The sequence below is a fragment of the Falco biarmicus genome, chromosome 1, assembly GCF_023638135.1.
Source record: "Falco biarmicus isolate bFalBia1 chromosome 1, bFalBia1.pri, whole genome shotgun sequence".
NCBI classification, from domain to species: Eukaryota; Metazoa; Chordata; class Aves; order Falconiformes; family Falconidae; genus Falco; species Falco biarmicus.
In genome coordinates this window covers 261,322-287,790 of record NC_079288.1, presented here as the reverse complement: position 1 = coordinate 287,790, position 26,469 = coordinate 261,322, and the positions used below count along the sequence as shown (strand labels likewise).

The 26,469-nt window shown below is 42.2% G+C and overlaps 1 protein-coding gene across 2 annotated transcripts in view; it reads left to right on the top strand.

Annotated features, from left to right (window-relative positions):
* The window catches only part of ASPSCR1 (ASPSCR1 tether for SLC2A4, UBX domain containing), a 48,820-nt gene that overhangs the window by 4,193 nt on the left and 18,158 nt on the right, over nucleotides 1-26,469 (top strand). For both annotated transcript variants that reach the window (XR_008820508.1, XM_056329996.1), the window contains exons 4-12: nucleotides 1,648-1,748; nucleotides 9,390-9,447; nucleotides 10,262-10,335; nucleotides 11,179-11,617; nucleotides 18,329-18,468; nucleotides 20,925-21,006; nucleotides 21,888-21,954; nucleotides 22,867-22,929; nucleotides 23,243-23,295. Coding sequence is in view for 1 of the 2 variants with exons in the window: in XM_056329996.1 (XP_056185971.1) it covers nucleotides 1,648-1,748; nucleotides 9,390-9,447; nucleotides 10,262-10,335; nucleotides 11,179-11,617; nucleotides 18,329-18,468; nucleotides 20,925-21,006; nucleotides 21,888-21,954; nucleotides 22,867-22,929; nucleotides 23,243-23,295 (1,077 nt within the window). In the remaining variant the exon portion in view is untranslated. The remainder of the gene's footprint in view (nucleotides 1-1,647; nucleotides 1,749-9,389; nucleotides 9,448-10,261; nucleotides 10,336-11,178; nucleotides 11,618-18,328; nucleotides 18,469-20,924; nucleotides 21,007-21,887; nucleotides 21,955-22,866; nucleotides 22,930-23,242; nucleotides 23,296-26,469) is intronic.

Below are 26,469 nucleotides of genomic sequence, written 5' to 3'. Positions count from 1 at the left end.
ACATCTGGAATTATTTTTGAGATTTTTGATTAATTCTCTCTTAAATTGTATGTCAGAATTTGGTGGTTAGGAAGGATTAGAGAGTTGCAAGTTACACATGTAGTCTCTTTGGACTGATGACAGTTGGTTAGGTCTTTAGTAACTCACAGATAGATTTGGATTGTGTTTGTTGTTTCTCTGTGTTGATGTGCAAGTATGCTGTTTGTTCTGCCCCAGGGAAGTTCTGCAAATTGATGCTTACGTAGACAGAGCTCTGTGTTGGTGTTTTAGTTTATGCAGCTGCATCAATCCTGTCTGGGTAATTTGAATTCATTTTATATAGCAGCAAAGACCCTTACTGTAAAGTTTCAGCTAGTGTGAAACGGAACATCTTGATTGCTTGTGATAACATGTTATTTGGGACATTAGCTTTTTTCTGGCTTTTTTCTGAGTATGTTTCAGTTCAGGATATGGCAGGGAAGCAGGGCTCAAGAAAGCTGGTTAATATTCAAGGATCACCTCCTGCACACTCAGGAGCGGTCCATTCCTGTGAAGGGGAAGTCAGGCAGAAATGCCAGAATGCCTGCATGGATGAACAAGGAACTCCTGGCCAAACTTGGACACAAAAAGGAAGCATACAGAGGGTAAAAGCAAGGATGGTAACCTGGGAGGATTAGAGAAACCCTGTTCAAACATCCAAGGATGAAGTGAGGAAAGCTTAAGCCCAACTGGAATTGAATCCGGCCAGGGACATCAAAGACAACAAGAAGGTCTAGGCAGCAAAAGGAAGACTAGGGAAAATGTGAACCTGTTGCTCAACAAGGCAGGGGACTTGGTTACACAGGACATGGAAAAGGCTGAATGCCACCTTTACCTCAGTCTTTACTAGCAAAACTGGCTTTTGGGAATCCCAGGTCCCAGAGAGAAAGGCTAAAGCAAGGAAGATGTACCCTTGGTGGAAGAGGATCATGTCAGGGAGTATGTGAGCAAACTGGACATATGTAAGTCCATGGGCCCTCATGGATGCACCCACGAGTGATGAGGGAGCTGGCAGATGTCACTGCAAGGCTACTCTTGATAGTTGTTGATCAATCATGGCAAATGGGAGAAATGCCTGAAGACAGGAGGAAAGCAAATGTCACTCCTGTCTTCAAGGAGGACGACACTGGGAACTGCAGGTGGGTCAGTCTCACCTCAATGCCTGGGAAGGTAATGGAACAGCTAATCCTGGGAACCGTTTCCAGGCACATGAACAACAGGAAAATTGTCAGAAGTAGCCAACATGGATTCATCAAGGGGGAGATTGTGCTTGACGAAATTGATAAGCTTCTATGATAAAATGACTGTCCTGGTAGGTAAGCAGAGAGCAGTGGATATTGTCTACCTGGACTTCAGTAAGGCCTTTGACACAGTCTCTACAAAGATCCTCATATATAATACTCACAATCACAGCAGAATAGAACTATTCTAAATATTTACTTCTAAAATAATAATTTGAATACCCCTCTGCATTTTTGACTAATGTAATAATTTGCAGCAAGTGTTTAGAAGGAAGTAATGTTTTTTTGGATAGCAAGTTCTAGAAACCATTGAAAGATTAAAAGAAGTTGTGAAGAAAAAAGAGTTTTCATGTAATTCTCAGACTAAATCAGTGTGTATTTCCTATAGGTTCGGATTGCCTTACAATTAGATGATGGTTCCCGTTTACAGGACACCTTTCTCTGTCAAAAGACCTTGTGGGAACTTCTTGACCATTTTGCGAAGATCAGGTGAGCAATGCAGTGAAAAAATACTTGTTTGGGTGGATCTCTACATGACAGTAATTAGTTGTTGTTACTAATTTAATTGTAATTTAATTGTATTGTAATTAATTAATTGGTGATCCAATTAAATCCTGCAGATTTGTAGAATTTGCATTTATTTGACACTGGCTTTTCCTTTACAACACAGATGTTTGCCTTTTTCTTGCTCTTTCAGATACTGTAGTTTTCATTGTTATTTTTTAATCCCGGGGTAGCACTCCTGGTTCAGGGCATAAATTGATAACAAACTTTTAAGGCTAGGAAGAAACTATAGTTGGATATATTACTGCACCTGTCTTTTACACAGACTTGTTTGAAGTCAAGTTACTGCCAGAGTTGAGATGGTAGCCTAGATTATCTTGGATCACCAGTATTTCTGTGCTGTGGTTCCATGTGGTGGAGAGGGTTCGTTCTTAAGCAAGTTGCTGTTGGTTGGGAGGCTTGCTGTTGTGCAAGTTCTTTAAGGAAATCTAGCCTGCTGAGAGCTCCAGTGTGGAATCTTGAAAAGACTGATTAGATCCTGTTTAAGTGGAGGAATTTCTGGTCCTACATTCATTGAATATATATGGGTTAGAAATCTTATTATTTTAGTCCAGTCTACGTTCAGTGCTTACTTTTGTGTTTAGTTTTGACTTAAAATTACTATATTGTTTTGAAATGTCAAACTAATAAACTTTTCTCCAAAGACAGTGCTTTTTTGTCATAGCTTAAAAGATGAAGCCTTAAAGCTGTGACAGCCGTTCAGTTCTGAACAAATTTCCAAATTTCATTTTTTCTATTGTCGTTGTCTTTACCTTTCTCTTGACAATTTTTTTTTCAGATCCTATATTTCTAGCTTGTTCTTTCTTTTACATTCCTCACCTTCTGCTAGTTCCTGTGTCACATTTGAATCTCTTGCTCATCTGTACAGATGCTGTGCAAGGTATTGTGCAAATAGGAACTGTTGTTAATTTCTCAAACCAATTAAGTACTCATCTAAGGAGACAGTAGCTTTCTGTGTCAAAACTTTTCAAGTCTCCAAGGCTGTGGTCCTAGAAAAGCTGTGAAATGAGTAGTCAGTAGTAAGGGTGATGGTGCAGTAGCATTCAGACAAGCTTAACCTTTTAGGGTACAGTTATAGAATGCGAAATGATGGACTGTACTGGTTATGGGTCTGTGTTAGTACTAGACTAATGTGTACCAGCATAAATTATTTTAACTGAAGTTTAAAGTTGCTTGTTCCTCTCTGCAACTGAAATAGCTTAAGCAGCATGGTTCTGGGGTTGAGTTGGCTGTTATCTCATTAAGTCAGGGTTGCACAGTTGAACTGTGTGACTGGAGTTGCTCTGGAGCTGTTTCCAGGGTGAAGGAACTAAGTCTTCCAGCCTCCCAATGATGTGCTGTTAGTTTTCTGCTGGCTTCGCTCCCTGACTGGCCCATAGCAAGATCAAAGGAGTGACTAATGTTGGCCCCAGGGAGCAAATCTGGATCGGGGGCATCTTCCATGTTACAGTAGGGGATTGAACAGTTCATGCTCACTTCCTGCCCTCCTGTCTAACTTCCCTCCTACTTTCTATGCAGCTTTGTGGGGAATTGGCTTAAGTAGTTGACTCAACTGAAAAATAGTATTTTCTCTAGGTTATCTTTCAGGTAGATAGGTTTCCTAGCCCAGTTAAGGGTTGTCTCTCATAGGCAGTTATGACAAGAAGTGTAGCATGTCTAGAAACAAGGATCCAAAAGAGGAAGCCATGGATGGGTAGGAATGGCATATGTCAGTTTTTCTACTCAACATGTTGTGTCATCAAACCATAGCTTGAGGAAATGCTTGAGGTAGTGTAGTAACTCTAAAGCTATAGGAATGAGTCTTACTTATCATTCTATTTTCATCTTCAGTGGTCCAGGGACAAGGTCTACACTGTGGCATTTACCCTGAAGTCCAAAGGGACAGTCTTCATGTAAATATTAGAGAGAAAATAATTATTGTTCTTTTGATAGAGGAAAGAGGTAGGCAGGAAAATTTAGGTATAATTTTCCTAGGTGTTTTAGGGCCCCTCTCATACCTTACTATATTCTTAGTGCCCTCTGGGAGGAGAAGAGTGCCTGTTGCAGTTTGGGAATTGCTAGACTGGTGGGGGTGGCAATTATGGATAGTGACACATAGACTTTGTGTGGCTTTCTCACACATTAGATAGTTAGTTCTTCGGTTTAAATTTTGAGCTTTTTATATATTTCTCATTTGGAGTGGTTTTATTTGTTACAGGTCACAGTAATACTAATAGTTAATGTACATGCTGCTCTTTTTAAGCTTCTGACTGCTACAGTGTGCTGAGCATTGTTAACTCAGTTCATAAGGCACAGCTGTTCTGCCCTCTGGAAGCTGAGCTCAGATGTTTGGATGGACTTTGCAAACTTTTGATGAAGTTCAACAAGCAGCAAAGAGGCTGTGTGACTTACAAAACAAGCTGGACCTATAGCCGTCCATATAGATTTCATGGGCTGTGCTGCTTTTTGGTGTGTATTGACTCAGTTGACTAACTAGTTGGCTAGTTGTTGACTTTTGCTGAATCCTTCCTTTGACTTTCCAACTGGAGATGTTTTCCTGGAATGCTCAGCCGCTCTAAGTGCGTGAGGGGAAGTATTCTAAATCCACTGGAATTTCCCCTGGGTTTCCAGCGTCCATCTTGGCTAATTGGGTCTAAAGAAGCCTGGAAGCTATTGAAAGGCTGCTCCTCCTCTCAGCGTGAGGCAGTCCTTGCACAAGATGTTTACAGGCCCTGTCAGATCACTACATGAAGGAATCTAATCTGCTTGCCGTTCCCCTTCTGAAGAACAGCACATCAAAGAAATGACAGTTTGTTTGATGTGTGTGCTTGCCTCAGTGAATGCATGTAATGGATTAACAGCAGCTGGAGGAGGAGCCTGCTGGCTTCCAAGAGTTATACAAAAATAAGTCTCTGGGGGATCTTTGCTTGGAGTCTGTTCTGCAGAGACTGGCTGAGGGCACAAGCATCGTATACCCTTTTAGCATGAGGCCTGGGAGAACTGTTGCTGTTCTGTCTCCCACTCTTGCCTGTCTGGCAGCTTCAGCAGCTTCGTAGACTGTTTTACATAGAAGTGATTGTAGTTTGGACACTTGAAGACAATTTTGACAATGACTGTGACTCTGCTACTTTTGTGGTATCATTCATTAAATTCAGATATTTTCCATACATTTTTAGAAGACTCTTCAATCCAAAGAGTTGCTTGGTTTGAAGTGGAAAGCAGTTTTGGAAAGGTGAATGAAACTGGGTTGTGTAAGTCAAATTGATTTCCTCTCTTATGGGTATGTGTTCCATTGTGCTTTGGTTTCTCTCCTCCTAAATGGTGGCCATCCACCTTTCCTGATAGGCAGCCAGCTTGAGGTTCAAGCTTTTTATTCTTCTGGGCTGTTTCGTCTGCCTTTTCTGTGATTCTGGGCTGTTTTCTCCATGTCTCAGCAGTCCTTTATCTTCTGTGCACTTCTGTTCAGGATTTCTGTAGGGATATAGCTGATCCTGAGTGGAAGCAAAAACCATTGACAACAAGGTAGGGATGACTAGTTCCCCTGGATTGTCTGGAAGAGTCTGAGTGCGCATAGCCTGCTGTGGTGTGCTAAGGGTAGTCTCTTAGGTGCTTTTTTTTCCGATCTTCCAGTCAAGAGACAAGAATTTTTTTTTCTGCCTTTCCTCATCAAGCATTGGCCTTTAGAGCTTACTCGGTTAATGATGCAAAAGGAGTGAGGGAGGTCAGAGCCTGGGCCTTGAATCACAAAATTATGCTCATTCTATATTAGGAACTTAATTTCTTGATTCCTGCAGAGCATTGTGCATGGCTTTCTGTCCTTGAGAGATAATAACTAATTGCAGAAACACAAATAGTGGCAGACTATTTGTCTAGTGTTGTTTTGGTTGCTCATCTTGAGTTAGGAAGTTAACTGTGTTTCATAATATGAAGCTTGAATGTAATAATTTGAGTGCTCTGGGTATGCCTGTTGCTTTCAGCACAATGGGATTTGTTGTGGTGGCTGGAGAAGCGTTCTGAGAGAATGGTACCTCAGGACTACAAACCCCTTGTGATCTGTTGCAGCTGGTCTGGAAGTAGTTCTCAGTCCCTGACTTCCTCAAACCAGACCCCTGACCCTCAGGACTGGTTTTACAGGTTACTCTGGATTTGCTAACCTTATTGAGTGGAGCTTCTTGGTTTCATTGGTTTCATTGTGACTCACCTTGTCCCATATCACCGTGCTGTTGTGTACTTTATTTAGAAAGGCTTAGGTTTTAACCTTTTGATCAAGATGGGAGATAGACTGTTACAATTAAACCAGACAGAAGTCTTGGTTCTGGTCTGTGCCTAACAGGTTTGCTCCCCCACATCCTCTAGCTAGAAATCTTTGATGCGTCTTGCTTTTGAGGATTACTGAAGGATTAAGCATCATAATTTTCCAGGTGGTGCTCTCAATCCTGAGTGACTTCTGGTTCTAGCTATTTCACTTACATTTCATTGGAGCTGAGTTTTCAGTCTAAAGGTAAATGTGCTTGATGAATTTTCCCAGAACTTAATGGCTCTTCCCCTTCATTTTCTACTCTGTAGGCTGGTTGACTTCTTCCCTGTTCAGTTTGTTTTGTCACTTTGTGCTGTGCTAAACAGATTCATGTAAAAATATAATACATTGATTGTATATATGTTCTTCTAGGCTGCTCTTCTGTGACTTATTTTGGACATAATAGAAAGACTGCGTAAGATAATACCGGCAAAGCTGTTGTTGTTAGGTAACTTTGAGCGCTATGATGCTACTTAAGATTATTGGAACTGCTGCGTTGAAAGTAGTAAGAAGCATTTGGGTATGCAGACCCTTCTGCTGTGCAAGCAGATTGCTAAAGTGTCAAGGGTTATTTTCTTTCCTTCTTATCTAAAGAGAAAATGTTATCCCTGCCTTAAGGTGGCTTCTCCATAATGGTTGGGTTATTGCATGCCTATTTGTGGGCTCCAGCTGTGAAGTAGAAGACTTGCTAACCGCAGTAGTTAGTGTGGCCACAGTAGAGACATACTAGGTAACGTACATAGTCACTTCAGAATTAGGTGCTTGGTTGACTGAATGGATTTTGACTGTTACTTAAGGGATCTTTTTCTACATAAACCCTGGAGGTAACTTTGTGTCTGGTAATTCTGCATCCCAAAATACTTATGTTTAAGTTACATGATGCTGAAAGCAGAATGTTTTCAGTAGTGGAACTCCATTCATTGAGCACCTTTCCAGGAAAAGTCAGAATGAACCCAGCCTGGGTCACTGACATCCTTTTCTCATAGTCATTCCCTGTTCCGTCCCCCAGGGATGACGCTCATAAATCAAAGCACAAGATGAAGGATGGGTTCCTGAAGGTACAAGTGATAGCTATAGGTGTAAGTGGTGCACTAGATGTAAGTAGTTTGAGTTCCTGCTTAAATTTTGTGACACTTGGAGACCAAGTTGATGAATGTCTTGCAAATACAGTTAGGAGAATGTGTGGCTGACTGCTACTGCAGAGTTACAAACAATGCAGATAAATGAAGTAGAACTATCTTTCCAAAACTTTCCAGTGAAAAATACTGGATTTTTTTTCAGTATGCCAGGGTCCTGTGGGTTTTGTTTTTTCCTGTGAAGTTCGTTGCAGAGACTAGAATCTGGTGACTGAAGAGGCAGTTAAGCGCGAGTGTTCACATAACCCTGTAAGTCAGTCATCTGCAAGGCTCCTCATGAGTTCACGAGCCAACACCAGTGTAATTGTACCTGAAATGACAAGCTGACTTCAAGGACTTGCTTCAGCCTCTGCTGTCAGAGGCCTCAGGAGATGAGCAAGTATGTATTGCTTTACTGGGCTTCAGGTGGGTTGGATTAGCTGATTTGCAGAGAGGTGGCTTCTCTTCAAGTAACAGGTGATGGGTGATTGTTTCTGGGTGAGGTGAGGCAAAGGGGAAAGCCATTACTGCCCCATCAAGACTGGACTCCAGAGAACATGAAGATCAAGGAGTTTACCATGAGGAAGAATTTAAGCTGTTTTGCTTTTGAAGATAAAACAGCTGTTGCAGCACAGATGGTATATTCAGCTCCTTACCAAGGGATGTCCTGGTACAACTGCAGTGACGGAGAGCTCAGGACAGAACACGCTAACAAGAGCTACCGGAGTGTCACAAAGAAGGATAAATTTCATCAGTTCTCATTGTATTGATAGGCAGTATTCTGGGCCAACTTTCTCACCTTTTGTTTTATAGTTTCCCCTGCTAAATTGGTCTGAAACTTTGAATCTAAAACTTTTGAAAAAAAATGCTTGTGAGTCTTCAGCCAGTCATCTTTCCTAACCACCGCTGTCTCAGGATAGAGTGTTCTCCTGATCACCTTTTGCAGTTGGTGTGCTTGGCGGGGAGAAGCAAACTATTCTTCTCTTTAATCTCATGTTTTACCACATTCTCAGCTGATTTTGGTTTGCGTTTCACTTTGGCTGCTGAAGCGAAGACCAACATGAAACAGAGTTTCTTCTGCTGTTGAATCTAATTCACTGACTTCAGTGCTTCAGTGTAAGGTACTGGTTAATTCTTTAAGGCTTTTTGCTTTTCTACAGACATCTGAGGTTTGCTTGCTAAAAGTTAGTCCTTGTTTTTGTTTGTTTGGTTGGTTTTTATTTTTCCATTAAGAACACCCTGTGGTAGGGTTTTCCATATGTGCTCTCTTTTGAAATGGCATGATCTTGGTTGGAAGAGAACCGAGACTTGCTGTGACAGGCAGTGATTGTCTTTTCCATGCCTGTTTTCTGTGTTTGAGCAAGTGAGTATGTAATAAAGCTTCTCTATTACTTGAATGCCACAAGAGTTGTTTATCTAGAGGAAAATGGGAAGAGTAGCATCTTACTGTTTTTTCCCCCTTCTCTGTGCTAGAGTCTTTCACTTATGTCTTCCTCTGCAGATGGACAGTCAGCAGTTTGCGTCATTGCTGATGTATGCTCTGCCTCACTGTAATGCTTAGATGTGGGTTGATCTTCACTTTGTTTGCAGCAGCCTTTCCTTTGGCTTTTAGTCCCTGGTCTCCAGAATCTGAGAGTTTCTGCTGTTTGTTTTTTTCCCTCTTTTTTAATATGTCTGATACTAAGGCAGGCAGTTTCTTTGTCCTCAGATTATTTGCTTTAGAGCAGTATTTTGTTGTGTTTGTTGCTGTCCATACATGGAAAGAAACTGACCTGTCCCCAAGGAAAGTACAGTCTGAACTGTAATAAACTAATTTAGATAAGGGATTAAAAAGACCAAGTGTTACTAAATCATGTTCTGGATCGGGTACTGAGCATATGAATAATGATGTGGTCAAATATATCTAGTAAGATCAACTAATTTCAGAATTAACTTTAATTATTTCTCTTCTGTTTTCAAACTTTCAGGTCTGTGCTTAAGGAACAGTGAATGCATTAGAGCAAATTCTTTACCTAATGTCTTAATACCAGTTCTGTGAACTGTGTAATGATTATTACTGGAGGAATATGGAGGACAGTGTTGCTAGCTAATTTTACTTCTTCCTGTTGCTCTACATTGGTTTTGGAGGGGGTAGGCTGTTCTACAGATGCTGCAGTATTTTGCTCTTTATTGCAGGGAGTTTATGGAACAGCATGGTGAATTCTCTCCAGTCTGTATTTACATGCGAGATGAGGTAAGTTAGCAAAGTCGTCTTAACTGTCTCTTCTCCTCTGTCCCTAAAAAATAAGAAACTCGGCTCTGCTGTCCAACCTGGAAAGTGTTTCCTTTGAACTTTCTTGAGAAGGGAAGTAGAAAAATGCTGGTCTTTTCAAAGCATGACGTGTCTGTATGGAAAAAAGCTCTCTTGGAACATAACCCTGGGCCGTTTAGACCTCTGAGCCCATAAAATGAGCTCAATGACCTGTTTGTGTTTTTCTTTCCAACTTCTTTTAAAGCTCGAGTCAAAACAGTGGTTTCATTTTAATAAATATTTGCTTTTCTCTCTGTTTTGATCTTTTGCTATTAATGTTTTGTCTGATATTTTGTATGTGCGTATTATGGAATTTGCTCTCCCTAGCTGTCCCGTTCACTTTCCACTGACCTCTGTGGACAGATCATCTTTATTCTGGAACGGGTCATTACAAGCAGATGGAAGGTGTATGTAATAAAATCAGCCATCTTTCAGCTCTGAGATGTTGCCTGTGATTTAACTTCTGACATAAAAATAATGCTTTGCTGAGGTTGGATTTGATTTGGATGTGTGTATGGGATGGAAATACATGTACAGCATGTTCCCTTGAGATCATTCGGTAAGCAGTCAATTTGGTAAAGCAGTACAGGTGAATACAGATGGACTCAGGTCTCATTTCCAACTGTGGAGTGTGTTTTCAGCTGTTTGTGGTGTTGTGTGGTCTGTTTTTTTAACAGGCTTCTTTCTAGAAAGAGCACTTTAAATCCTCTCCAAGGAAGGCAATTGTCATAATTAGTTTCCTCTGTTTTCGTTTCAGATATCGGGAAGAGATGCCCTAGAGAAGACAACACTGAAGTCACTTGGCCTGACTGGAGGCAGTGCCATCATCAGGTTGGGAGGAGCAAAGTTGGAACTCGTTTATTTTTCCTTTCCACTCTGGTGGTGAATTTGTCTTGTTTCAAATACGAACAACAAAAAAAAAAGGCATGAAAAAAGTTCAAAAACACAAACATCGTGGCACTCAGTAATTATTGCATTTGCCTGTTTATCTGAAACTGCTGCCCAGATGTGCTTCCCACAGCTGCAGATGCTGGCACTGACTGGTCATGTGTACATTAAAGGGGCTTCTTTGTTTCCCCCTCCTTTTGTCTTTTCTCTTGCCCCTTTTCTCTTTCTTCTTGGCCCCCCCCTCCTCTTTTCTTTTGCCCCCATCTTTTCTTCCCCTCTTCTTTCTCCCCCTGTGAGTGAAACAGACAATTAAAAGTCTGAGAGGATGATCATCTACCACTTCATTCTTACTTGCTTTGGATTTCAGATGTTGAACTCCCAATCCCTGCAGTACCTCCTGCTGACTGTTTGGGTGGGTGAGGTGGGGGACAATGACAGCCTTTCTGTGATCTTCTAGCCAGTTCTTTGCAGTATATACAGAAGGCAGGAGTGATTAGGAGCTGTGCTTTACAACTGACTGCTGTTTTTTCCTGCAAGGCAGTTTTCTTCCTGTGGAGCGGGTAGTTCCTGTTCAGTATTTTTTTGCACAAGCCCCCGACCCCCCACCCCTAGCTTCAGAGCAACTGGAGCTTGTTCTTCGGGAGTGTCTGGAAGAAGCAGATAATTAAATTAGGGATATATTTGAGTCTAGCTGTCGTCTTGTGTCATGGTCACGTTGAGAATGGGGAGGGCAGTACTGTTAGGATGAATGATTTTATTTTTATTCCTTTTGGTGTCGTCTTTAAGAGTTGTCATGAAGAAATGCAGTTCATCTGGTCAGGAGGAAGCTGTGGGTGCCATGGTGCAGTGTAATGAGCTGCCAGCAAGGCCAGGCTCTACTGAAGGAGCAGTGGATGTGCCTGTACCTCAAGCAAACACATTCCCAAAGGACTTGGACCACAGGGATGTGGCCATGTCTTTAAACAGCTGCACAGACAAGCAAGACACGATTAGAGAATCTGATGCCAGCTTGGAGGAGCTGCAGCCTTCCTCAGAGCCTGAGTCTACCCCATTTGTCCCTTTTTCTGGAGATGGACAGCATCTGGGGGACTCTTCTGTAGCTGCACCATCTTTTGGGTTAGATATGCCATCTTCAAAGCTGCCAACAATTTTTTCCAGCCCTGGAGGCCCTTCTAAGCCAAAGAAGTCTAAGAACAGCCAAGAACTGCAAAAGGAGCAAGAACAGGTAAGGGAAAAATTGTTTGCAATGAAGACTTTTTTTTTTTTTTTTATCATGCCTTGACTGATGCTGAGCTCCTACAAGGAGAAGGATATTTCCATATTTAAGACTTTTTTTTTTCCCCCATAATATAGGGTTGGGTGCCTTGGTGACATACAGTACTGCCAAGAGTTCAGTTATGAAGTACTGCGTTTTGAACAGTTTACTATAGGAAATATGAAGGACGGGAATCAGAGAATTTGCTGTCCAGAGGCGAGCAAAGCTTTGAATCTCGGTATCCTTGATGAATGGTGCTAGTGGAGGCAACACAACTGCATTGAAAGCACAGTCCAGAAGAGCCTCAACCTCTGTGCCTCAAATTCCATGCAACTTTCATTATTAACAGATGGCTGTTTTGTCACCTAAGCCCTGGGTACTTGTCCTTCTCCTAAAAAATTGCTGTCTGCTGTGTAGTTTTGCTAAAGATGAGCAGAGTTTGGTCAGACGTGTTTTATAATACTCTGAAGGTGTTTACTGCTTCTTGTGACTGACTTCTCTCCCAGATCAAACAGAAGGTATAAGCTTGGTAGAGCTTTACATATGGAAAGGGATAACTTTGCTAGCTTATTGTAGGATTGTCATAGGAGCAGAAGCAGTCTTAATAGGTTTGTTGCAACTTGATCTTATGGCTTCCAAGATCTGAGAAAGACTGTCAGAATTTTTAACTCTTAGGTTGTAAGGTGTGCTCGGATTTCTCATCTTAGCCTTTCTGTGGAATGTGGAACTCCATAGTAGAGCTATTGTAAAAGCAGTGTCCCATGCTAGTGGTAGTTGACATCTGCTTCCTCAGAGTTCCTTCTGCCTGTGCTCACTCTGATTTACAGTTTAACTCTTTTGGTGGCATGGGTGGTAGAATGTATGGGGTATAGATCAAGGAAAGCAGTTTTTCAGCTACAGTTGCATCTTCCTTGCCAAGAGTTTGATACTTGAAAAAAAAACAACCAACCACCCCAAAACAAAACAGGTCTGGACCTCTTCCTTTCAGTATAGTCCCATCCCTTCTGAGTCTTAATTTTCTTAGTATTGCAGATGAAGCAGAAACCATCCATTTTCTTCTGTTATTTCTGCTTGCATATAGAAATATTTTCTGTCTTGCTCTTAAAATATCCTGCTTCTTAAAGAAAGTCTACCTCTCTCTAACCCTTTTCCCAGAAAGACAAATTGAACATCTGTCATGATTGTTGACGTTTCTGAAGTCAGACTGTATTGGTTAAAATTAAAAATGCTTTAGCCCGTGTAGAGATACCAGAACTGATGGCTCAAGAATGCTGTGACACCATCATAAGATGGCCTGTGAATGATGGTAAATATACTTTGTGTATGGAAAGAAAAGATCAGAGCTCCCCTTCATTGCTTCCCACTCTTTAGTACCTCCTGAAGTTGGGGTTTTGTGTTTATCACTGGTTCTGATCTAGCTGTGTAGTAGAAAGAAAGGATGCCTGATGAGATTCAAAGGGAGCTCAGTTCAGGAGGAATTTAGCAAGACTATGTGTATGCTCCCACATTGATGTAGAGGTTCTGTCTTGGTCGACTTCTTTGTGGTTGCAGTCCATTCTTGATGAGTTTCTGAATTGTTTAGGAGCAGAAGCCAGACCCTGGAAGGACTCTGGAGCAGTTGCAAACATAGCAGAAAGAGACTGTGCCAACCTAGTGGTGAATATTTTGTTATATTATAAACATGTTTGGGTCCATGTAATCAGTGTTGTTTAACCTTTTGGAACAGACCCTGAGCATGGAGAACTAAACAGTAAGCTTGGTGATTTGTCCAGCCTAACATGTTGCATCAATCACACTCTCACCTATGAGGATTTTGAATAGGAGGAGTTTCAATTTGGTTTGAAAAAGAAGGAAGGAAGCAAGTGTGAGGGCTTGTGGTGGTATTCTTCACCAGTCCTGTTTGCACTTCTCCGTGTGCTGGCTGGAGAGACAGAACTGGTTTTATCATTTTATTGGCTACAGCTTAATGTGAAGCTGTGCTGTTGGGCACAGAGCTGAGCAGTGGTGGTCTGGGGACTCTCATGGTGCGGCATCTTTCTCAGAACTGCAGTCCAGTTCAAACCACTCAGAGGCACTTCTGGAGCCAGCCTCCCTTCCAGTTTGAGAGCAGCTTTGGAAGCAGCTGCAGATTTCGTTGGGGGGGGTCAGCCCTTGTGTTAAACAGCATGTGATTTTGACGGCTGCTTTCAAGCCCTTTGATCTCTGGTGCTTTTGCTGCTGATTGATTACATTTTGTTCCCTCCTCCATTCCTGCCATCCTCCGCTCTCCTTGCTCTCAGCAGCAACAGCAGAGCAGGGCTAGCCACATGGCATCTGCTTTTTGTCCCTTTTCAGTCCTGAGGAAAAAACCCAAAACAAAACAAATTATTTTTAAACATCAAAGGTCCATTTTTGTAAAAGAATCTTCCCATTAATGCTTTGCCTGTGTGTGGTTTTTGAAGCTGAAGAGAGGCTGGATAAAATCTGTGCCGGCGTCCCTTCGTTTCTTGGGCTAAAGATGGCTTACAGACAGCTGCATGCTGACTTTGATGTCAGAACATTAATTATTAGAAGGTAACTTTACACCAGATTCCCCATGAGATTAGAGCTCCCTGAGGTGGTGGGGAGGAGGTGGGTCTCCAGGCAGAGCTCGCTGCTTGGAAAGCACCATAGCCACTACTTCACTTAAAATGAAATAAAAGTTTTCCTCAGCTTACCTGCATGTTGAGGTCTGGGGTGTTGACCACGGAGTGAACTGCATTCTTCCTGACACCTGGCTTTATCACATAGACTGCAGTTACGTAGCTGCCTAGTAGACACTGCTGTGAATAGATGGCCTCAGCCTGGTGGTGAAAAGTGCCTAACATCTCAGCTTTGGTAGCAGAAGTAGCGACTTTGAAGAATGAAGGGGACAAACCATAGTGCAGCATCTGAAAGGTATCGCTGACAGAAATATGACAGCAAAATGCACAGCTTGCTTTCCTTCAGACTTAGGTAATGGAAGGTAGAAACTGCCATATGGTGGCCATTTATTATTACAGGAGATAGTTACCTTTTGTCACAATTGCAGAAAATACTAGACGTGTGGCGCTCTGGGAAGCGAGTTGGTATACCTGGTAGCCTCCTTTTGGTAAATTGCCGTGGAAGGGTAGTGTTTGCATTCTGTCTGTGCTTTGGGATTGTTGGTGACACAATAGGCTATATTGAGAGTACTCCGATTGAGAGATGCCTGATTGGAATGTCTAAGTGAGCAAATGGTAATGGATGAAGAAAGAGGAACAGGATGATTGCTGGTCTCTGGGGGAAGAGAGAATTGGTAGAGCAACCAGAATGGATACTTCTTTCTCTCTGAAGGGCGTTTCTTATGCCTGTAAGGAGGCAAGATGTATGGTTGATTCCATGGGGTTTTAAACACATGGCAGCAGAGATATTATGATATTGTTATGATGTGGCAGTCTTTGCATCCTCAGAGGCAAAATGCTGGATGTCTTTTGGTTGCTAAACAGTGCATAGTAGACACCTTGTGCTGCCCTTCTCTTATATCAGACCTTGTTGTGCAATTCAGGAATTGAGTTGCAGAGACTCTGAAAAACAAGTCTAAACCACCTGAATTATGTTTCACAAAAGCTTGCTCATTACGGCTCTCTCCAGAGTTCTCACTCTGTTGGTGGGAGTTAGTTGAAAATGTAATATTACAGAATTCTTATTCTAATTGTGTATTTTTGCAGTCTTGTTAGACATACATACATCTGCTCCTTCTTCTGTGTGGAAAAGTGTGTTTCTTCCTGTTAAGTAGTAGCTAAGTAATGTGTCTTAGTTTGGAAGTTAAAATACTCAGCATTCAGTGTCAGTTGGGGAAACAGGTAAAATTATAGATTCAGGAGCTAAAAGGTAGCTGTGTGTCTGTAGGGGGCCAGTACAGGTATGCTGCAGAGAATTAAATGGGAACATCTTGACTGGATGTAAGTTGGAGGTCAAGAATAAGGCATTTATGTCTGGGAAGTAGTGAATTTTGTATTGCATCATGTAGGTGGCTCTGGTAGGCTGGGGAACAGCTTTAGAGGGGAAGTTCCTGACTGCCCATTTGCAGTACTTTGTTGGTAATGGAGACCCATTTTTTTGAATGAAGATGTCAGGAAAGCAATGCTTGAACAACAGTTCTAACGTACAACAGTCTGGAGCAGAGAGGTGAAAACTAAGGACTGGAATATATGTCTGCTTTCTGCTGTCTCATGATTTCTGACGTCTTGGCTGAAGTATTTTGCTACTAGCACAGTTTGGGCAGTGACGGTTGCTTTCCCTGTGCAATCCAGCTACTGTTAGGATTAGCTGAAGTGCTTGCTTGAGCCAATACAAAACATTGAGTTTAGGATTTGCTAATGCAGACATTGGAATTCTCTCCATTGTATCCCAGCACCCTTTACAACGTGCCATAGGGTATGCCTGCTCATTCTTCTTGGTTTTGGGTGTTGGATTTTTTTTTTTTGGAAGAAGTCTATATTCAGTATGTGTGTGTTTAGAATGAAATGAAATGCAATCCTGTTCAAGGAAATGGAAGTATACCTGGTTATTGGGAGGCCTGATTAATTCTCCTGTAGTCTCTGACATCAGTCTGACCTTATCAGTCCAGCTGCGGGCACCAGTTTGGACCACTGTGCAACAGACCCTTTCCCAGAGGGTGGCTCTGCACACTCAGGATCACTCCTGCAGTGCTAGGCATTCCTCCCCCTGTGCCCCAGGAAAGCTGCAATCAGGCTCCTTCACCCGCTAGTTAGAGCTGACCCTGCTCAACTTTCTAAAAGTAGCCAAGGGTCCCACCCACACAACCTCGCTCTTTTAATTTCCCAAATTACCCTTTAGTGCCCACAAGCAGAGTGAACATTGCCTTGTAATTTGTGTTGTCGCTTTTGACAATTGAGGCAGACTGCTGTTCCCAAGGGGCCTGTGCCTGGGGGAAGGGAGAAGGGATGGAACAGATGAAGGGGAGGACATCTGGGCATTAATTAGGATCAGAAAGAGTATATGAGGGAATAAGGGGAGAAGAAATGGGCATCAGGTTTGTTCACAGAGCCTAGAGCTGTGTTAGGCTGACAGCAGACTAAAGGAATACTGCATTATCAAAGTTTCTGTTCTCATGGGGCTCTTCAGCCATGGACTGCTTCCCCCCACCCCTGGCATCTCCTGTAGCCTGCAGTACACAGTTCTGTTGTTTTCAGGCTTTGTGCGTTTAAACATTTCTGTGAGTTAAGAAGTTTGAATTGTTCAAGAGCCAATAGGTGTAACTGCCTCTTGTGCATTTGACTCTAGTGGCGGTTTATATTCACATACTGATACAGCTGCTGCTTTTGATGTGAGGGAAGATAGCCAGTATCTAACTTTTTCTAAATTGGGAGGGATACATAATGTCATCCTCCCTTCAGACACAGCAAATGCTGTTTGTCTAATAGGCTGGGGGGGTTGGGGGTTTTGGTGTTGGTTTGTTAGGTTTTGGTTTTTTGTTTTTTAATAACTGCAACCAGAGTTGTGGACCAGGACACAATTGTGCTGGAAGGTTTGCCATCATGAGACCCAGCTCCCAGTTTTGGGCTCTGGAGGCAGGGGGAGCAGAGCGGCCAGGCTGCCTGTGCCCAGCTGTGCAGGTGAGAGGAGTGTGTTGGCTGTTTGAGGTCTATGTGCTGCTTGAACGGCCTATCCTCAGCATCTGGGGTGGAGGGAAAGTTGCAAATAAATGTATTAAGTACCTTTATAGCAGCTAAAAGGCATACAGTGAACTGCTTCCCTCACTTCTGTCTGCTTTGCCTGCAACAAAGGCTGATTTCAGTGCTCCGTACTTTGTGAGTGCAAAACAAGAGTTTTTCACTAAGGGAGCTTTCTGCACACCAGAAGCCAGGTTAAAAATTTGAAATGCATACAATGAAACCCTGCAGTGGCTCAGTTCAGAGAACTCAACAGGTCAGAAACTACCATACCAAAACAGGATTGCTCTCTAGAGTAAGAAGAAATGGAGAGAGCCCTGGTTGGGAACTAGTGCCGTTTGTTCTGTGACAAGCAAATGTGGAGCAAAGAGAACAGAAGATATGATATGAGCCAGGAGTGCGTGGCAGCTGAAGAACTTAAAGGGCAGTTTATAGTCTGTAGTATGAAGAGCAGCACCTGTGTAAGTTGTATGCTGCCTGTGGAATGGTAAGGAAGTGGTTACATACCTAGAGAGGTTTGGAGCAGAGCAGAGAGAGGTAGGTTGTGGTCTTGGGATAGGAGTAATTTCTGAGTACTTGTAACAAGCTCGTAACAGCTATGTTACTAGCTATGAAATATGGCTCATCTGCAAAGTATCATTGAATTGTAAGTGACGAGATTCCACAGGCACTGCCTGGAAAGGAGTTCTCTCTCCTTAAGTTAGATAACTGCTGAGGTTATCATCCGGGGCTTCCTATACGGCTATATGGACAGTGGAGAGCAGCTCATCCGACAATGTGGATTCCTACTGCTTGTTGGGAGGAATTGTGTCCCAAGCTTTTTCAGCTTAAAAGAATGACAACACTGACAACCTCTATATCATTACTCTGATCTTAGTGACATGAATTTCACACTAGTGATTGCATTCCAGTTTGCAGATACTGTCCTTTTACTTTTTTCAGGAACCTTATAGCATAAGCAAAGCAATGCATGTAAAATTAACCAAAGCTTATTTTTATGCCAAAGCTTGTAGAACGAGAACCACTTGTATGTCACCTAGACCTGCTAGAACCGCTTCCTGCTGACCCAGAAGAGCTTCCTGATGAGTTTTTTGAAGTCACAGTGGATGATGTACGGAAACGTTTGGCACAGCTGCAGAATGAGAGGCAAGTTCCCTTTTTGCTGGCAGCTGAGATTGCTCCCTATCCTTTTGTGGAGCACAGTGACACTATGCACTAGCTGGCTGTGATCTCTGGATTGTAGATATGTTACTGGGTGTGGAATTAATGATTGGCACTGGAAATCTCTACCCTTTGTACCATTTGAGTTCAGGGGCTATATCCTGTTTCTGTGACAGAACCTATGTTTTTGCGTGAGTGGGTTGAGCATTTGTGCATGGGATAATGGTTTCATTTGGACGTTGAAAATTTCATCACGAAGTGTCTGTGATGCCTGTGTGGTGGTAAGTTTATCTGAGACCCTCAAGCTAGTCAGAGGTGGGCTCTCACTGGAAAAGGATTAAGAGAAAGTTTCCTTCCCACGTTCTGCATTTCAGGGAGTTATTCAAAACCACTTAACACCCCACCTCTTTCTCTTTCTTTCCTTGTCCTCTCTTCTGAAAGAGAAGCCACAGCCTTTGTGTTAGATCTGCTCTTATTTGCTAGAGGCCCAAAGTAAGCAGTGAGCTCTTGCTACCTGTTTTGATCTGATTTCATGTTAACTATTAGGAATTGAATGGATGCAATTTGTAACTTGTGATGGACAAATATATGAATGCAATTTGCCAGCTTCATAAGAGTAACTCCCACTGACTTCAATAGTATCCAGTAGCATTTTCAGCCAGTAGGAAACACCTTATATTTTAAGTAACAGAATTAACCTTCTATTAGACCTCATCAGAAAAGGCCAACTTGGAGATATTTTCCGAATGGAAATAAAGCAAAATCCAGCTTAGCCACAAATCAAGACATGATTTCATTGGAACACACACAAAGAGGGGAAGAAGTATAGGAAGCTGGAGTAACTATGCGTCTCACTGTTCAAGTAGCTTGCTGTCAAATTAATGTTTCTACTGTACTCTTATGCCAGTTCTGAACTAAAAATTCAGGTAGCCTCCCTATCACGGCAGCGTTTTGCTGTCTTGTATGTTCCTTGAAACTATCATGAAATTAAATTCCTTTAAGTGGATCGTAACGTTTCTTTAAACATTACAAGCATTCTTGGAGACTGTGGAACAGCCTACTTTACACTGTAACCAAGCTAGAGTTGAACCATTTACTTAGAGCTGATTTTTTTTTTTTTTTTTCCCCCCCACAGGCCACTGAAATCCACATGAGTACACAGATTGGCCTGAAAATTGCTCTGCTGCTTGTGGGTCTGGAGTATTTAGTGGTACAAATGTAGGATCATTTGGTTGGGGGTTACTGGAATACAGCCCCCTCACAAGAAGACCTAATTTCCAAATTTGCTGATGCTTGTTATCCTTTTTCCCCTCACAGCCAGGGATAAAAATAAAGGCAAGTTTCACTTGAAACCGATACCAGTTGGCTTCTGATCTCAGCTGGTGAATCTTACCAAAAACTAGCTGCATACAATGCAATATTTTAGATGCAATTAAAATTTAATTCTGACTTCATGAAGAGCTGAGAATTGGTATCAATCAGCAGTTGGTACACAAAGAAGGAATGGAGCGGGTTAGTTTTGTGTGTTTGCTTTTCAGAATGAATTGGCACTTCCACAGCATCTTGGAATGTGATGTAACCAGCTGACAGTTCTGGGTACAGTTGGTGAATAAGCCTGTAGTGGTTTCATTCACCAGCTGCTCCTGAGACACCTTGATGATTCTTAAAAATAGAAAGAGATCCTTCAAAGTATAAGCATAAGAGATTAACTTGCAAATAGTTGTGCAGAATTACATGATCAAATTTTTCACCAGAAATCTAGCCTGGTACGTCTGTTATTCAAAATTAAGTGCAAACAAGGAAAAGGGACTAAAGCTGAACATGGGCTCTTTTGGATCTAAGCTTATTTGTTTACTTGCAGAAAAACATATATGTAACTTTTCTTGAATTTTTCATCATAAATGCAGGTAGATTATTTTTTATTTTGCATCCACTACTCATTTTAAAACACCAGTCTACAGTGCCTGTTCTTGAATGATCTGAAACATATAATTTTTGTTTTGTTTCCCTGTTGCTAATTAATACCCATTAATTTCTTGTGGCAGCATTGTTTTTCAGCTTCAGTAACTCTTCTCTCTCTCTGGAGTAATCATGTCCAACTTTAATATCTGTTTTATTGGATTAATAAGTCCATCTCTTCTTGAGTAGTCTAAACAAACATCCCCCTGCTCTTCTTAGTATCTTTTCTAGCATCTGCTATAGTGAGTTTATTTTTAAACTTGTACAAGAAGAGTAATTTTATACAGTATTATTACTGATACTCAATAGTTCCGTATATGAGATTTTGGCGTAGGAACCACAGGAGGTAGGGAAAATGCTGTGATGGATACTTTGAACAATTGAACATTTCCCATCAGCCCCTCTTGGACCTTTTGTTTTCTTAATAAAATAAAAACTTAAAATTACAGAAGTGACAGCTTGTCTTCTTCCTGTGTATCTAGGAAACGCCTGGAAGAAGCTTCACTAATGACAAAATCTTTGAGGGAGGCTCAGCTGAAGGAAAAAATAGAGCGTTACTCAAAGGTAACCTTTGTTCTTTTTCCAGTCCTTCTGGCTAGCCCAGACTCGGGGGTTGAGTAACTTCGGGAATCAGTTGTGGTCCACAGGGTCTTGAGCTACGGAAGACTTAGCAAATTCCTGTCCCTGTTAATTGTTTGTGGGACTTGCATAACAGCTGTACCATGTAAAATCAGCTGTCCTGTAATGATATGGTTGAGTAGCAGGCAATATGGTTCCTCCTGTTCTGTTCCAGATGTTTCAAAACCCTTATGTTGTGCACACATTGGTCTGTATGACTGACCTTTCCTATCTGCCTCTCCTCTGTAGACTCGTACATTTTGATAGTATCTCATTACAATTTAAATGATAAGGTGTTACAGTTTGGAGATCTTGCTTTGTAAATATGATTCTAATGCAGTTTTTGTCTTTGGTGACTTGGGGGCAGGGAGCAGGGAAAGTTCCCAGGTTAAGTGCTTTCTGACCAGTGCTGGAAATAGAATGGTATGAGTTGCTTCTGACATATGGCAGAAGGATTGCTGCTGCTGTGGACACTTCAGGGTGCTGATACACTGTCTGTACCTGTCCATGGGTGACTTTCTGCTTTGCTTGTGTATCACTTAGCACAGGGAGCTCCTGCTCTCTCAGTAAGTGCTGCTGCATTGTGCATCAGGCTATTTCTATAAGATCAACTCTCTTACAGCCTTTGAAAGCCAGAGAGCCCGTGTTTTCTGAGGAGCTGCACAGTAATTGTTAGCCAGTGTGCTATTCTACTCCTGTAGAGTTAATACCTCAAATCTTCCCATTTGAAAAAAACCCACCAAACTTGCTCACAAATCCTGAGCCAAGGACAGGTGTTACAGAACAGTCATAAACAATTGACCTAATGTACTTTGCCTTTGACTTAGGTGGTGTTGAGAGTCCATTTTCCAGACCGTCATGTTCTACAGGGGTTCTTCTGTCCTACTGAAACTGGTAAGAGCATCCTCCGCCTCAGTCTGCTTAGCTGCAGCTGACCTCTCTCATCATCAGTTAGTTGCATGACAGAAAAGAGGGCTCTGGACAGATCTTTCTTTTGTCCAAGGAAGTAACACTGCTCTGAAAAAGCAGCAGTAGCTAGTTACACTGTCTTTGTAGGGCCCCTGAATGGGACGAGTAAAGAATCTGGGGTAATTAACTTAGTTAAGGGGAGTTTATTTCCAGGACTACTTGACAGAAACTGGCAGGCTCCTTGATGGCAAAATAATTGTACTCAGGAAACTGTCCCATTAGATATCCTATTGTTTGTGTCCAAATGGCATGTTACTGAGACAAATTTGAACACTTCTATGTTAATGCTTAAAAAGGCTTGGGGAAAACCCCCCACCCCCACCCTCCCCAATCCAAAACAAAACCAGGAAGAAGGAAAAGAAGCTTTACCTACTGTAATAACAGGGGACGAACCTTTCTGCCTTTGTCAGTTCACAAAAGGCGGTCAGACCATGTGCCAAGTAGCCCTTACTCTTGTTAATGGAGAGCTTGTTACTCTCGGCTGCCTGTGATGGTTACCCACACAAGTTTTTTGATACTTTTGTATGGAACAAGAACTAATAACTGGTTACCAGATCTCACCTGGCTGGTCTCTGCAAATCTTGCAGCTGCTATTGGATTTCCTAGAAAGAACTTCACTGGCATCCTTAGATGTTGCTAAGGGACCACCAGCATGTCTAAGTGGTTTTTGTTTGTTTGGGTTTTCTTCAGGATATTTGTAATAGTAACAGTGTTCTTCTGAGGAAAAGACAGCCTACAGACATTGTAGAGAGCAGTTCTGCTGTTACAAGTTAGCCTTTTCCCTGTTGTCTGGAGAAACAAATGTAATTCAGCAAACCTTTCTCCCTTTTTTCATAGTTGGCATCTTGAGAGACTTTGTAAGAAGCCACCTTGCAGATACAGACCTGCCGTTTTACTTGTGTGAGTGTGCTGTTGGTAATATTTGGCCTTACTTTACAAAGCTGATTCCTAGCTGTGGTGCATATGGGATCTTGTGATGCCACGAGGTATGTATGACCTGGGGAGGAATTCCTTCCCTAAATACAGCCTCGGAGCACAGAGAAGGTGTAACCTGCTCGTTCAGCCACATTATGTTTCTACCTAATAAGAAGCCTGTGTGTGGGCAGTGTGAATGTGTCACTCCTTTAAAGAGCAGTAATCCCTCACATACCTGCTGTATTTATTGTTTTGGTTGCTGGGTGGTCCTGTTTTGTAACTTGTTTTTTAACTTCAGTTATTGCACCTCCCAGAATCATCTTGAACGATGAAAGTTTGACGCTCTTTGAGGTAAGGACTCATATGTGCTCTGTGATTCTGACTTGCTGCTCCCCTTCACCTTCTTAAATGAAGCTGTGTAATGTTGTGATCCCTGTAGGCTTCTGCTTAGCCAAGACTAATGGAACCAGGTGTTTTGGAGCACAAGCTCTTCACCAGAAGAGGTCCACCTTGTGCAACAATATGCACTGGCATATTGTGGCAGGGTTGGGGGGTTCACATTGTTTCATGCATGCACTCAGTGCCTTACAAAATCTGAACTGTATTTCACCTTGAAACATTATTACAGGTGCTGAACTAATGTGAGTTTATTACATGTCTAGTTGGACTAGTATAGTAAGAGATGTGAGACTGGGTTTGGACAAGTAACTGCTTTCAAGTTCTACAGCAGGAGCTAGAGGCCATATTAGACAAAAATCTGACCTTTTTGATAATCACTATATGAGAATTTATTTTAAGCCAGCTTGTGCATTGAGGAGTATGTACTCCTTATGTGTAACTTTTCTCAAAGGCTGAAATTTAGTTTCAGATCTGGATTCCTGGATTCCTGGAGATTTTTTACAAATGTCAGATAAGGTGGTCTTGAAGTCTCTGGCCAGAGGCTCTTGGCTGTGTAAATCACACACGTGTTAAGAGACTGATTGAGTGATTTTGCCAGTGTCTTTGCCCCAGACTCACCCTCTTCAAAATGTGCTGTTATTCAGAACTTCATGGATGTTTTTGGAATGATGCACTGAAATCATTTGAAGGGTAAAGGGTCAAGCAGACTGTAGTGAGAGTTTTTGCTTGATGCCCTCAAGGGAGCAGAAGGGCTGCGGCAGGGAGAGGGATAGAGAAAGGGACTTTTCAGGCAGCACAGTGAATTAGGTAGGGATTAGCATGCCTCTGAAGTTGTTTGTAATGGAGCTTTCCAAATTCCACAACTTCCTGATCAGGCCATGTGGAAGAGATTCACGTGCAGCTGCTTTTAGACTATTGAATGTTCAGGGAAGCAAAGTGTGGATCTCTGTATTCACAGTGGGAAGTCTTTCCCCTTCCTAATACCCTGCTAAGAATTCTTTGTTGAAATTTGAAGTTTTGGGAGCGGTTTTGTTGATGTTGGAGTTCCTTGTGTTGTCACCATGCCTGTGACAGGTTTAGCTTCCTAGGGAGTCCTGTGCCTCTTGGGGATCATGGCCCTGTTTGATTCTGTGGTTCAGGGGTTGCTGTGCAGTAGCTCTTGGCCTCCACCCAGCTTCACAGCCTGAGGACTGCTCTGTCAGCCTTCCTACTCCCTACTTGACCATGGCCTCTGTTTGCATGTGTGGTGTGTGTGGCTGTGCATCTCCCATTGGCAGGAATGGGACAGTGTATGTGTTGGTAAGACATGATGTCATTGTGGGTGGGGAGAATGATTTTTATTTTCAAAGCCATTTTGTATATTTCAATTAATAATGAAAACACCAGTGGAAAGCACTTTGTGTCTTTAAGCTGGGAGATTTTTGCTGTTTGGGCATGAAGGTTATTCTCCCAGCTTCCTCTGACTGCCATCTCACCCATGTCTGCCATGCAAAACACTGTCTGAAGGCACACACGGTAACCATGCTGGGAAATGCAAGGGACAAATCCTGTCTTTAGATTTCTGAGAAATCCCATGAAGGGGAAACTGGCCATGGTTGCACTGCTAGTGATACATGTGGAAAACATTCAGAGGAACAGCAGATAATAAAAAATGTTCTGTACTTGTTAGCAGTTCTGAGGCAAGGGAAGCAGCCTGTGTGACTAGCACAGACTGGTCTGGCATGGCACGTGCATGCTACTCTCAGCCTTTCTCTGTCTTGGGGGGGGTGTTGTTTGTTTTTCCTCCCGCCCCCCCCCCCCCCCCCCCTTTTTTTTTTCCTCCTAAGCTGTCATGTCTGAGCACATCCCTCACCTAGAGTTCCTTTATACACATCTTCTAACATGCTTTTTGAAAAGCTTTTTTCGTCATTCCAAAGCATGGTGTCTCTGTAGCTCTTGCCAACAGAGGTCCCCTGCATAAAATGAGTGGTTTTCTGTCTTCTAAGATTTGGCTGAGATGTGTTCTCATATTTCCTGTCTCAGCCTTCAGACTTGTCCCTACAAAATGTCCTGATTTCTTTAGAGTGTCTCTGTGGGAAGTGATATTCTCCCCCACCCCATATGCCACATCTTCCTCTAGAATCTCATGGACTTCCAAATTTTGGTACTACTTAATTTTTTTTTAAGATGGGCACTTTTTTTTGTTTTAAGTACACCCTAGGTGCTGGAGACTCAAAATCTGCCTCTGTAATGAACCTTTGTCCTATTTTCCATTCATTTTCTATTGGATATTTTGTGACTTCTTTGAATTCCAGGTACTTACCTTTCTGACACTGCTTTCTTCCATTGTTTTCTGCCACTGTTGAAAAATACCCTGTCCGCTCATGTGCCTGTCCGTACCACCTTAAAATCTCCTGTGACCATTCTTTTCTTCTTTTTCAGTTAGGTTCTAAATCCTTTGCATACCATGCTATTTCCACAAAGAAAAGGAGGTTTCTCTGCCTTTTCAGTGGACTTGAACGCAGCACTCTTTTTGCTGACCTACATCTGCTTCCTATTGATCTGACCTCTGATGCTGTCCTGGTCTCCACTGTTAGCTTTGGTTTATCTTCTAAATAAAGTTCAAAATCCTTTGCTTACCTGTATTTGCCCCTTGTTGCCTACCCCCTGCCTGCCCCACAATACTGTTCTTCTATTTTATCTTTCTCATCATACATCTAATATTTCTCTTGATGTCTCCTGGGACATAAGTTGTTCAGTGAGACACCACAGAAATAAACAACATCTCCCTGTCTTTGAATCAGAAACTTTATGGCAGGAATTTTAATTTGGTGTGTTAAAGTCTTTGTTCTGTACCTGGCACCATTGCTTGTGCTTGTTACACATGTGGCAATTTCCCAGTTTCCTAGTTGTGACATTTACTGTGGAATTCATTCCTCACGGCAGCAACCTGAAACATAAAAATGTGTTAAATTAGTGCTCTGTAAAGACTTCGAGGTGCCTTACAGCCTGGTGTTTTAGACTCCTTCAGAAACCACAACTTGATGAAGAACCTGGTCAATTTTTGTGTTGAACATCTTCAATTTGTAGTGGCTTCCCTGAGATTGAAGTGCTTGCTGTGTCACAGAGCAAAGGTGCAAAGCCTTG